General features: G+C 50.9%; 1 protein-coding gene across 6 annotated transcripts in view; it reads left to right on the top strand.

Moving 5' to 3' along the window:
* Positions 1 to 11,606, top strand: part of ros1 (c-ros oncogene 1, receptor tyrosine kinase) — a 335,442-nt gene extending 323,836 nt beyond the window's left edge. For all 6 annotated transcript variants that reach the window (XM_038801721.1, XM_038801720.1, XM_038801719.1 and 3 more), the window contains one exon: positions 10,387 to 11,606. In XM_038801721.1, the coding sequence (XP_038657649.1) occupies positions 10,387 to 11,138 (752 nt within the window). In that variant the 3' untranslated portion in view covers positions 11,139 to 11,606. The remainder of the gene's footprint in view (positions 1 to 10,386) is intronic.
* The last annotated feature ends 2,281 nt before the right edge of the window (positions 11,607 to 13,887 follow it).

The following is a 13,887-nucleotide window of genomic DNA, read 5'->3' as shown; positions in this document are numbered from 1 at the left end:
CCATTGCTTCTTATGTTTGTATAGTTCTGTGCACAATCTCAGGATATCTCAAAGTGCTTTACGCCTAATGAAATACTCTTTGAAGTGCAGTCAGTGTTATAATATAAGAAACATGACAGCTAATTTGTGCACAGCATTCTCCCACAAATGACCAGGAAATATGTGTTAGTGATGGTCATTTAAGGAATAAATATTAGTGGTTTATGCCCACCTGAGAACACAAATGTGGTCTTGGTTTAACATCTCATCTGAAAGATGGAGGCTCCAATAAAGCAACACTGGTAAAGCGAAAAGTGCAGAGGATACTGGAAGTCTGCAGAGGGATTTGGATAGGTTAAGTGAATGGGCTAGGGTCTGGCAGATGGAATACAATGTTGACAAACGTGAGGTTATCCATTTTGGTAGGGATAACAGCAAACGGGATTATTATTTAAACAATAAAATATTAAAGCATGCTGCTGTGCAGAGAGACCTGGGTGTGCTAGTGCATGAGTCACAGAAAGTTGGTTTACAGGTGCAACAGGTGATTAAGAAGGCAAATGGAATGTTGTCCTTCATTGCTAGAGGGATGGAGTTTAAGACTAGGGAGGTTATGCTGCAATTGTATAAGGTGTTAGTGAGGCCATACCTGGAGTATTGTGTTCAGCTTTGGTCTCCTTACTTGAGAAAGGACGTAATGGCACTGGAGGGTGTGCAGAGGAGATTCACTAGGTTAATCCCAGAGCTGAAGGGGTTGGATAACGAGGAGAGGTTGAGTAGACTGGGACTGTACTCATTGGAATTTAGAAGGATGAGGGGGGATCTTATAGAAACATATAAAATTATGAAGGGAATAGATAGGATAGATGCGGGCAGGTTGTTTCCCACTGGCGAGTGAAAGCAGAACTAGGGGGCATAGCCTCAAAATAAGGGGAAGTAGATTTAGGACTGAGTTTATGAGGAACTTCTTCACCCAAAGGGTTCTGAATCTATGGAATTCCTTGCCCAGTGAAGCAGTTGAGGCTCCTTCATTACATGTTTTTAAGGTAAAGATAGATAGTTTTTTGAAGAATAAAGGGATTAAGGGTTATGGTGTTCGGGCCGGAAAGTGGAGCTGAGTCCACAAAAGATCAGCCATGATCTAATTGAATGGCGGAGCAGGCTCGAGGGGCCAGATGGCCTACTCCTGCTCCTAGTTCTTATGTTCTTAACACTCCCTCTGTGCTAGAAGCATGGATTTATGTCTCTGGAGCGGGATTTGAACCCACACTCTGCTGACTGTGAGATAATAGTTCTACCAACCCGAGCCACAGCTAACATGATAAAAAAGTGAAGAATGACTGACTTGATAAAGTCACGCTGGTCAGTGGCTGATGGTTGAATTTTAATTTGGAAAAAGAGATGGATTTGGGTGGGGTAATGGGTGAGATAGGGTTAAATCTCAAATTCATTTCCCTGTCCAAACCCACCTCTACCCCACCCATTTCTGGCTGTAACCGAGGATGAAGTCAGGCAGGTGAGTAACCCAATACAAGGAGGTAGGTTGCAACTTTAAATAAGATAATTAGTCTTTTGTGAAGGCCACGAAGAATCCAGCACGGGTTTGTGATTCAGACAGAAAGCAACTTTATTTGCAACAATATAACAATGTTTATTTTCACAAGTAGGCTTACATCAACACCGCAATGAAGTTACTGTGAAAAGCCCCTAGAGACCACATTCCGGCACCTGTTCGGGTTCACGGAGGGAGAATTCAGAATGTCCAAATTACCTAACAACATATCTTTCGGGGCTTGTGGCGGGAAACTGGAGCACCCGGAGGAAGCCCACGCAGACACAGGGAGGACATGCAGACTCCGCACAGTGACCCAAGTCGCGAATTGAACCTGGGATCCTGGTGCTGTGAAGCAACAGTGCTCACCACTGTTCTGTACACAGCAGCCGTAGTTCACTACTGCTTCCTTCCCAGCTGGTGCCACACTTGCCAGCTGTATTTATACAGCTGCAACTACTGATGATTGCCCTGCCCCCCCTCTCTTTGGGAGAGCTCATATACACCAAGAGGCATGGGTTCTTCATTAAACCTTTTATCTATCTTTTCTATAGCTAACCAGAAAATCTGATTTCTATTAACACTGAAGTGATTGGATTGCTTTATCAACCCCTCAGCCTCGTAAACCTTTGCTGCACTCCCTCCATAGCAAGAACATCCTTCCTCAGATAAGGACGCCAAAACTGCACTATCAGGTTTGTCCTCTGGATGGATAACGATCAGTGACATCACTGACATGCTGTGGTGTTAAGGCTCTCCATTGATTTTTGACTGATCTGCTCCTTCTGCCTTTTTTTTAAACTTCTATGCTTTCTAACTAAACAGTGATCCTATGTGGACACAAAATGATGCCTGGTGTTAGAAGTGTGAAACTGAGGAATAATTTTGAAAAAGGGATACTGTACCACAGACATGTTGGGCGGGATACTCCGACCCCCCCCCCCCCCCCCCCCCCGCGCCCCCCCCCCCCCCCCCCCCACCCCCAGCCGGGTCGGAGAATCCCCGGCGGGCGGCGCGAATCCTGCCCCGACTGCAGTAACCTCTGGCTCTGTTTTTCGGGCGGGTGTGGGATGTACACCACGCCGGTGCGCCCCCCCCCCCCCCCTGCAATTCTCCGGGCCCCGATGGGCCGTGTTGCCATCCGTTTTTGCCCAGTCTCGCCGGCGTGGGTTATGGATGGTCCCACACGGCGGGACCAAGCAGGTAAGTCGGTGGGGGCGGTCCTCGGGGGGGGGGGGTGTGTGGCGAGGAGCCGACCCTAGGGAGAGGGCCTTCCCCACCGTCCCCTGTAGGGCTCCGCCATGGACGGCGTAGAGAAAGGAACACCCCCGTGTATGCACCAAAATACACCGGCTGGTCTGCGCATGCGCGGAACCACGCTGGCGGTTCCGCGGATGCGCAAGATTACATCGGCCCTTCGCCGCATGCGTGAATTTGCACCGTCCCTTCGGCGCCAGCTGGAGCTGTGCCCCTCCAGCGTCTACCTAGGCCCCAAAAGTGCAGAGAATCCCCATACCGGAGCGGTTGGCGCTGGTTCTCCCACCGGCATAGGGATATAGTCCCCCAGAAGGGAGAATCCCACTGGTTAAATCTCAGTTCTCATAATTTTGGGTCACTCAATGATTTGATGATTAACTGAGTAAAGTTAAAAGTGTGTTTAAAATGTAACTTAAAATCAATACATTTTCATCAGTAAACGCTCGGCAAACTACAGTCACTTCAATTACTCAAAGACGAGCACAAGTATTCAGCTCTGGTGTTCCAGGGTCCCAGGTTTGATTCTTGGCTTGGGTCACTGTCTGTGTGGAGTCTGCACGTCCTCCCCGTGTGTGCGTGGGTTTCCTCCGGGTGCTCCGGTTTCTCCCATAGTCCAAAGATGTGCAGATTAGGTGGATTGGCCATGATAAATTGCCCTCAGTGTTTGTGGTGAATCACAATCCTAGTAATTCACACTGTGTTATATTGTTTGTGTTTTGTCTCTAAGGTCGGTATACGAGCAGTTGCGCGGCTCTGCCCATAGGGGGAGATGAGGAGTTTGTACTGGGCTCCGCCCTTTGCTCCACCCATTTTTCCACCCATGGCTCCTCCCACTAACTGGAAATATAAAGATCTGCAGTTGTGAGCCTGCTGCCAGTTCATCTCGTCGCAGGCAGGCTCAGTTGTAAGACTATTAAAACCACTGTTCACTTCCAACCACGTGTCTTGTGAATTGATGGTCACATCAATTTAATAGTCTTAGGAAACTTGAAGAAAACGACTATGGAATCAGCCCTCAAACCTGATCGACTAGAACTTGACATGCAGGCTGCAGAGGCAAAAGAAATCTTTCAACACTGGCTCAGATGTTTCAAGGCCTACCTGGCTGAATCAAGCAAATTAGAAACTACAGAGGAGCAGAAACTCAGTCTACTGCACGCAAGGGTGAGGCACCGTATCTCTACTCAACTTAACAGTATTACCTCGTATACGGGGGCCCTAGCCATGCTAGATCGAACGTATGTGAGGCCCATCAACGAGGTCTACACGCGCCACATTTTTACGACCCGCCGCCAGCGCCCCGCGGAGTCGTTGGCTGAATTCCTGCGGGATTTAAAAGCTTTAGCTCGGGACTGTAATTACCAAGCTGTATCAGCCGAACAGCATATGGAGCTCGCTGTCAGAGATGTGTATGTGGCAGGGCTCAGGTCAAACTATATGTGCCAGCGGTTGCTTGAGAAAGGGGCCCAGAACTTGGAGGACACTGTAGAATTGTCCATGGGGGTCTCGTTCCGCAGCCTCACCTCGTTCCCCGTGGACCAAGCGACCCCATCCTGGGCCCCTGACCAGCGACTGCCCCAGGCCTATGCCGTGCGGCCACCCACCCACTACCAGCCCCAGTGTTCCATTTCTGCGGACAGCCCCAGCACCCACGGCAGTACTGCCCCGTCCGCAACGCGACCTGCAGCAGCTGCAGTCGCAAAGGACTCTATGCCCGGGTCTGCCTGACGAAGAAATCCCCCTCTCCAAACTCTCCCGCAATACCAGATCACTCGTTTCCAAAACTCACAGGCCTGCAGGCCTCGAAATGCTGAGGCCTGTACTCTGACTCCGCCCCCACCCGACACGTGCGACTCATGGGGGCCGCCGTCTTGGGCGCCATCTTCCTCGCCGCCCGCCACGTGCGATCCACGGGGGCGGCCATCTTGGGATCCATCCTCTTCAAACTCTGAAACTCACCTCGAAGACTACGAACTCAAGAGGGCAGTCATCACGGGGTCACTCCAGCACAGCTGATCGAGCCGCCGACTACCTGCAACTCAGCACGGTCACTTTGGACCACTCGCGTCTGAAACACCTCCGCAACTCAATGATGACCATTAAAATCAACGGGTACAGGACACCATGCCTCCTTGACTCCGGGAGCACCGAGCGCTTCGTACACACAGAAATGGTAAGACGCTGTTTGCTCCCTATTTTCCCTGCACGGCAAACTATCTCCCTCGCTTCGGGCTCACACTCCGTTCACCTCCAAGGGCGCACCGCCACGACCCTAACGATCCAGGGCACTAGCTACTCAAACTTCCAGCTATACGTACTCCCCGAACTCTGCGCCCCACTCTTACTGGGACTCGACTTCCAGTGCAACCTCAAAAGCCTCACACTCAGCTTCGGCGGGCCCTTGCCCTCACTCACTATCTGCAGCCTTGCTACGCTAAAAATTGACCCCCCTCCACTCTTTGCCAATCGCACGCCGGACTGCAAACCCGTAGCCACTCGCAGCAGGCGATACAGCCTGCAGGACAGGGTGTTTATCAGAACCGAGGTCCATAGGCTTCTACGTGAGGGGATCATAGAGGCCAGTAATAGCCCCTGGAGAGCTCAGATGGTGGTCGTCAAGACCGGGGGAAAATTCCGAATGGTAGTGGACTATAGCCAAACCATTAATCGGTTCACGCTGCTCGATGCGTACCCAGTCCCCAGGATTGCAGACATGGTGAATAAGATCGGCCATTATAAAGTCTTCTCCACGGTGGATCTGAAGTCTGCATACCACCAGCTCCCAATCCGCCCGGAGGACCGCCACTACACGGTGTTCAAGGCCGACGGCCGCCTCTTCCACTTCCTCCGGGTTCCCTTTGGTGTCACGAATGGGGTCTCGGTGTTCCAACGAGCAATGGATCGAATGGTGGACCAGTACGGGCTGCGGGCCACGTTTCCGTACTTGGACAACGTCACCATCTGCAGCAATGATCAGCAGGACCACGATGCTAAGTTCCATCGATTTCTCCAGACTGCCCAGAAACTCAACCTCACGTATAACACGGAGAAATGCGTTTTCCCGCACGACCAGGCGAGCCATCCTCGGCTATGTCGTGTAAAACGGAGTCCTGGGCCCCGACCCGGACCGGATGCATCCCCTCTTACAACTCCCTCTCCCTCATTGCCCTCAAAAGGTGCCTGGGGTTTTTCTCATATTATGCCCAGTGGGTCCCTCAATATGCGGACAAAGCCCGCCCACTATTTAAGGCCACACTCTTTCCTCTATCAGGTGAGGCTCGCCAGGCCTTCACCTGATCAAGGAGGACATCGCCAGAGCGGCCATGCGGGCGGTGGATGAATCCGTCCCTTTCCAGGTTGAGAGTGATGCCTCAGAAGTCGCTCTCGTAGCCACCCTAAATCAGGCGGGGAGACCAGTCGCCTTTTTCTCCCGAACATTCTCCGCTTCGGAACTTCGACATTCCTCGGTCGAAAAGGAAGCACAAGCCATCGTGGAAGCTATACGTCACTGGAGGCACTACCTCGCAGGTAGGAGGTTCACCCTCATCACCGACCAAAGATCGGTTGCCTTTATGTTTGACAACTCACAAAGGGGCAAAATTAAAAACAATAAGATCCTACGGTGGAGGATCGAACTCTCCACCTACAAGTACGATATCATGTACCGACCGGGGAAGCTCAACGAGCCCCCAGATGCCCTGTCCCGCGGCACGTGCGACAGCGCGCAAGACGACCGCCTGAAAGCTATCCACAATGACCTCTGCCACCCGGGGGTCACCCGGCTCGCCCACTACGTCAAAGCCCGAAATCTGCCTTTCTCCACCGAGGAGGTAAAAGCCATCACCAGGGATTGCCCGATCTGCGCGGAGTGCAAACCGCACTTCTATAGACCAGACAGGGCCCATCTGGTAAAGGCTTCCCGGCCCTTTGAACGCCTGAGCATCGATTTCAAAGGGCCAGTCCCCTCGACCAATCGGAATGTGTACTTCCTAAAAGTCATAGACGAGTTCTCCAGCTTCCCCTTTGCTATCCCGTGCCCCGATATGACCTTCCACACAGTCATTAGGGCCCTGCATAGTATCTTCACCCTGTTTGGTTTCCCCAGCTATGTACACAGCGACAGGGGTTCGTCCTTTATGAGCTACGAGCTGCGTCAGTACCTGCTTGACAAGGGCATTATCTCGAGCAGGACTACCAGCTACAACCCCAGGGGGAACGGGCAGGTGGAGAGGGAGAACGCGACGATCTGGAAGACCGTCCTACTGACCCTCCGGTCCAGGAAGCTCCCGACCTCCTATTGGCAGGAGGTTCTCCCCGACGCGCTCCATGCTATTAGGTCCCTCCTATGTACTGCCACCAATCAGACCCCTCATGAGCGGCTATTTGTTTTCCCCAGGGGCACTACCATGGGGGTTTCGCTCCCAGCATGGTTAAAGACACCGGGCCCGGTTCTCCTCCGGAAGCACGTCCAGACTCACAAAACTGACCCACTCGTGGAGAGAGTGCTCCTACTCCACTCGAACCCCCAATACGCGTTCATCGAATACCCTGACGGCCGTCAGGACACTGTTTCCCTCCGAGACCTGGCTCCTGCAGGATCCAACTCCGACACCACTACCGCCGAGGCGCCCCTCACACTACACACCACCCAACCCCACGCGCCCCCACGCCTGCAGGTTCACTGCCCGTGCTCCGCGCCCCCGCGCCTATGGGTTTCCGGCACTCCCCACTACCAGTCGAACCAGTCGGGTACGAAGCTCGGACCGAATCACCCCCGGAGTCCGCCATGGTACCCTTGCCGACCGCCACCACCCAGCCACCAGAAGAGGCTGCAACCCCGGTGTTTCATAGATCTCAGAGGACGACTCGACCGCCGGACCGACTCAATTTGTAAACCAATCACCCCTGCTGGACTTAATTTTTTTACAGGGGGTGAACGTGGTCAATCACAATCCTAGTAATTCATACTGTGTTATATTGTATGTGTTGTGTCTCTAAGCTCGGTATACGACCAGTTGCGCGGCTCTGCCCATAGGGGGAGATGAGGAGTTTGTACTGGGCTCCGCCCTTGGCTCCGCCCATGGTTCCGCCCATTGCTCCTCCCACTAACTGGAAGTATAAAGATCTGCAGTTGTGAGCCTGCTGCCAGTTCATCTCATCGCAGGCAGGCTCAGTTGTAAGACTATTAAAACCACTGTTCACTTCCAACCACGTGTCTTGTGAATTGATGGTCACATCAGTGTCCAAAATGGATTGGGTGAGGTGATGGGGATAGGGTGGGTGTGTGGGCTTGGGTGGGCTGCTCTTTCCAAGGGCTGGTGCGGACTCAATGGGCCAAATCGCCTCCTTCTGCAATGTAAATTCTATGATTTTATGAGTAAAGGGCCACATAAATACTAACTCTGCTGATCATGTCCTGACTTGCATCAAGTCCTGTTCACCAATCACCCCTATGCTCGCCAACCAACATTGGCTCCTAATTAAGCAATGCCTTGATCTTAAAATTATCATCCTCGGCCATGATTCTCCATTCTGGAGATTAAGGCCGGGATTCTCCGCTTGCCGACGCCATAATCATATTCGGTGATTGGCCGGAGAGTCCCTTTTGATGTCTAAATCGGGTGTGGCACCTGGTTTTGGATGCTTCGCCCCCTCCAAAATGATGTCATCAGTGAGTACGCCGCATGCAGTTGGGGCGGCCTCAGGATGTCACCTGACAGCCCTCCCCCGATGGGCCGACTTCCCGACGGCATGCAGCACTTGTGCTCTGAGTTTTTCTCAACCTCATGTGGCGGCTGTGCGCTGTGTCCAGCGCCGCCACAGTCGGGGTGGGGGGGAGGGGGGGGGGGGGGATGCAGGGGGAGTGGCGTTCCGCTGCCCGGGAGGGGGAGGCTTTGGCGAGGGCTGGGGGTCTGGTCGGGGGTGTTCTGGGGGTGGTGAGGGGGCGTTACAGGGGGGAACCATCTGGCAGGCCGGGCCCAGTATGCAAGTCTCTTCCTTTACCATGCTAATTTATGCATGGGGCAGAGCTTTCCAGATGTCTACGGAATCCTGGTATCGTACCGCCATTTTAATTGGGCGGCCCAATGCCGAGGTCCGGCGGCGGGCCCTGTTCTTCCCACAATGCAAATCCCACCCCCCGAGGAATAACAGGACATCCCCTCACCCCAACCCTCCCATCCCCACCAACCCCTACCCCATCCCCCAGCACAGCTGCGATTCCTGAATGGAGAAAGGCACTGGTAAGTGGAACAAGTCACACATTGATGGACAGATCACTTCAATGACAAAGGTCTGGTCATAATAATGCATTCTCAGGCTTATCCTCTGTTTCTGTTGAGGGACCTGCGAGGGTTGGTACCGTGTGCTGGATTTGCTTTGTGAAAATTGGCTAACATAGCTTCGTATTGGTACCAATATGGGACGGTGACATTGCCATGTTGTTTAATAGTTAGTGTGATATGTGGAATGTTACGTCGTTGATTTTCAAATCTTTGTTACTGTTGACCGTTTAAGATTCAAAATATTCTCACAGCCCACTGTTTCAGCCCATGATCAGAACTGAGCCACTTCCAAAGTTTCTTTAATAAGGACCCTGGGAGTCCACACTGAGCAAAATAAAGAAACATAGTTTTATTTAAAACACTGCCAGGTAGAGATCCCTACCGGGTTCCTGTTCTGGTCAGTGCCTTACTGGCCGCCCTTTTATAGAGAGGTTAATATAGATCCACACCTCCAGCAGAGGAGCTCGTACTCCGCGGGAAAGATAATCATTCTCACCCCATCGGCCCCATGCAGGGCAATACAGTTACATAGAATATAAAGCACTATAAGAGACTAATGTGTCCAACTGTTAATATTCCAGATGATCCTCCTTCTACCCCATTCCTCCTCATCTCATACAGAAGGTTTTCTTTTGTAGTAACATCAAAAGGCTGTATAATTGGATTTTTAGCTGGTGTCATGGGAATGTCACTTTAAGAAATGTTTGTCTGCTCAAGTGGCTGCAGTGATGTCAGAGTGTGGGCGGAGCTGAGCTCTGGCTCTGCTTTGTAGTTTCACTTTGAGGAAAAGCTTGGGTGTGTCTGTTTTTTGGGTTTTGTTTTAGTGTTGGAGCTGAAGCTAGCCAAAGAAGGTGTAATTTCAATCTCTATGCCATCTAAAGACAATATCTAGATCATTTGGTGAATTCAGAGTGATAACTGCTTTCAGTAGAGAATTTAAACCTGATGTGCGCCTGTCTTATGGATGTTCAAAGGAAAGTTTAAGGAATAATTAGAGTGTTGTATTCTTTGGGGGGTTGTATTTGAATTGATAGTTGCTAAGATGTTCACTGTATGTTTTTAAAAAGGTTAACTGAGTTCATAGAATAAACATTGTTTTGCTTTAAAAATTACTTCTAAATTTCTGCTGCACCACACCTGTAGAGTGGGCTGTGTGCTCCCCGTACCACAATCTAGTAAAAGTCGTGGGTCAGGTGAACTCCATGGTACACTTTGGGTTCTCCAAACCCTGGCCTGTTTTTTTCTGTCAAAGATTGCCATGTATTTTAAGATATTTCTACTTTTATGTCATGTAAACCTTTGTTTGTGTTGCAGGAGAGAAGCATGAAAGGCAGAAAAGTGATGATGACACAGAGACAGGTGTAACGTTGATATCAGTGGCCAGTGGAGATGGGGACGGTCTTCATGATGTAATGTATCGCCCCTCCCCTGATACCTGCTCAAACGTTCATACACTTGAAATGAGAATGAGTGTGCTGCAAGATGGCGCCATCAACTATTCGTATGTTACAAGTGCAGAAGATGAGGAATCTGTCTTGAGCATAGGATGCTTAGCTGGTCAGGGGGATTATGATGTACACCAGCACCTACCCCTGAACAAAAAACCAGCTGCGTGTGCTGCACCAAATTCAGTGAATAAAGAGGGTGGACGATACAGTTTACAAAGGACTTCTAGGTTCTCAACATCCTTCTCACAGCAAATAGGAAATAAATCCATTTCTAGCACATCTGGACCTACGGAATTTCAGAATAGCAGCAGCCAACTTAGTTTAGATAATATGACTGTTCCATTCCTGGTCTATAGCACACTGCAATGGGAAGATACACCAACCGCACCAACAAAAGAAAAGTACAATGGCAACAATGATGTAGTGAGCTGTCAAGCCTCTGAAGTCAGTAACACGTTTAAATGTAGCAAAAACTCGGATGGAGGGTTAGAGTCAAAGGCAGAGCCTGAGGATAATGCTAACAGCGTAGTTAATGGCGACATTACTGAAGAAGTCACCGAAAGCCAAAGTAACATCATGACAGCTGCTACTAACTTAGAGGAGCCAGTCTCCATCTGATCAAGGTAGAATCTGTTTTTTCCAAATGTTTTAAGCTCAAGTTTTGGATTGCTAAAAGGCCAAACGATTTTCCATATTTTCAACATTTGTTTTGGAAAATATTTTAAAATCTATCAAGAAATGTTAGGATCGGTTAGAAAATGTTAGAATAAGAGAAACATGATGTGAGGTTTTGAGTGTAGAAATGCTGTCCTCACTGGATAGACTTATGGTTCCTGATGAACAATACTGGTTCACAGTATTCAGATAAACCAGATACTGCACATCATAAACCTGAAAAATATGTGATCATAAATGTGGGTGGTTAAAGTCTCCTATTATCCACTCTCACTCACTATGCTTAAGACGAGGAAGGCATGCAACCTCATTCACAACAATTTAGATGTGCCTTAGAAATTAACATTCACCCCAAATATTTTTGTAGGTTTGTTTGCAATATTTTAATAAAAACATACTTTAATTCAAAAAGGTAAGAATTATTCTGAATTTTGTACTCTTTATAAGGTATAGTTTAAAAAGTCGTTTACAATGTGGCTTCCCGTATGCCAATAACTCATCGTCACTTCCAGTGGTGGAGTTCGAGTTCTTGGGGCCCTATGTGCAGCTTTGTTTTCGGGGGCACTGCCCCCAGGTTGAAGCCCAGATACACTCTAGGCAAGTTATTCCTTGTCCATCTCCAGGTATGGAGATAGAAGATTAATATCACGCAAACAAATCTATAACTAAATAGAGCAATGGCCAAAGCCACAGCACCAGCACACTCACATGAATTTCTGCTTCTCATCCTTTACATTGCTGACAGGTAGGTTATCAAAGCTGGTTTGTATAAACCTTGCCACGTTAATCAGACCCTCATCATAGACCAACAGTCGACCCCACCGAAGAGAAAACATCGCGGAAATAGTTTTAACTCTTCAATATCCAGATAATGGCCGAAACTCTCCGTTTGGGGGACTAAGTGTTCTGGCCAGAACTGAACAGAGTGTGATTCACTTTCCGTTGTGGGTAGTATTCGGTAAATAGTCAGGACATGCCAATGGGCCAGCACTCTGCTGGCGCAAATTGAGAGAAATTCCCAGCCCAGCAGGCATTGTCGTTGCTGAGGCCAGTGTTAGTGGCAAAGTGCCTGACAGTTGGAGCTGTTTTTAAGTGCTGCACTTACCACACACACTGCAGCCACGAAGGTGATGTAGAGAATACCCCCACCAATTTTGGGGGCCCCAGCTGGACCCATAGCTGCATGTCAGTGACGTTCCTGCTTGGCCCAGAGCACCATGCCAGTGAGGGCAGGAGGGACACCTCTTCCCCAGGGTGGGCCACAGACTCGAGCATGCCTTTCTGAGCAGTGCCTGGGAGGAGGTGGCAGGTGCCGTCAGCACTTTGGTTGGAATGAGCTCTGCTAATCCTCTGCTTTCTCTGCAGTGGGGCAGTTTCTGAGTGCCAATAACTGGTGGGCCCCTGATTGAGCTTGACGGCGCTCATCCCCTTGATGATACAGCTGGGATGTGAGGGTGTTCAAAGGGACAACCTGGATGGACTTCTAGATGACCAGTGTTGACAGAATATTCACATAGAATCCTTACAGTGTCGAAGGAGACTATTCGGCCCATTGATTCTGCACCGAATCTCAGAAAGAACTCCCACCCAATCCCCCGCAACCCAACCTAACCGTTTAGACACGAAGGGGCAATTTAGCATGGCCAATCCACCTAACCTACACATCTTTGGACTCTGGGAGGAAAACAGAGCACCAAACGGAAACCACTCAGACACGGGGAGGAAGTGTAAACTCCACACTGTCACCCAAGGCTAGAATTGAACCCACATCCCTGGCACTGTGAGGCAGCAGTGCTACCCATTGCCAGCCTCACCAGGAGGAGACAGCTTGTGATCCTGAGGTACGTCACAGGACACAGTGAGCACTCAGCAGGGTGAGTAGCCAGGAGCATGTAAGTAGTTCCAAAGGGGTGCATTTAAAACACACACTGCAGCAATGGCGGTCTGAGTCAGGCCACCCCAAACCCGAGTGAACACCCTGGACGGGATTCTCTCAGCCCGGAGCCGGTGCAGAGAATCCCTGCGACCAGCGCAAATCATCCACGCCGCCCCAACGCCGGCACGCGATTCTCTGCAGAGCGGAGAATCGGCACCATTGGCACCAGAGTTGTTGGCACGGTGCTGGTCGGGGACCACTCTACGAGGCCGGCCCGCCGATTCTTGGCCCGGGATGGGCCGAGTGGCCATCGTAAAAACGCAGAGTCCTGCCGGTGCCATCCACATTTGCTCTCAGCAGGCGGGAACTCACCATGGAAGGGTCGGGGGGCGGCCTGTGGGGGAAGGAGGGGGGGTCCGACCCCGGGGGGGGGGGGGGGGGCTCTGATGTGGCCTGGCCCGCGATCGGGGCCCACCGATCGGCTGACGGCTTCTCTGGCTGGCGGTCTCCTTTCTTCCCCTCCGGCCCCTGCAGCCCTGTGCCATGATGCGTTGAGGCCAGCGCGTTGAAGGAAACCACTGCACATGCGCGCATTGGCACCGGTGCCACTGCACATGCGCGGATCCCGCGGCGCCCAGTTGAACCGCTCCAGTGCCATGCTGGTCCCCTGTAGGGGCCAGAATTGCTGATCCTGTGGCCGTGTTGACGCTGTCAAGAAATGTGACAGCGTTTCCGACAGCGTTAACACTTAGCCTCAGGATCACAGAATCCCGCCCCACGGGACGAGGACCTGGCACCAAGTCATTCCCCGCTCCT

The sequence above is a fragment of the Scyliorhinus canicula genome, chromosome 7 (genome assembly GCF_902713615.1).
Source record: "Scyliorhinus canicula chromosome 7, sScyCan1.1, whole genome shotgun sequence".
NCBI lineage: Eukaryota > Metazoa > Chordata > Chondrichthyes > Carcharhiniformes > Scyliorhinidae > Scyliorhinus > Scyliorhinus canicula.
The sequence above is the reverse complement of the archived record's forward strand: the minus strand, read 5'-3'. Positions and strand labels throughout refer to the sequence as shown.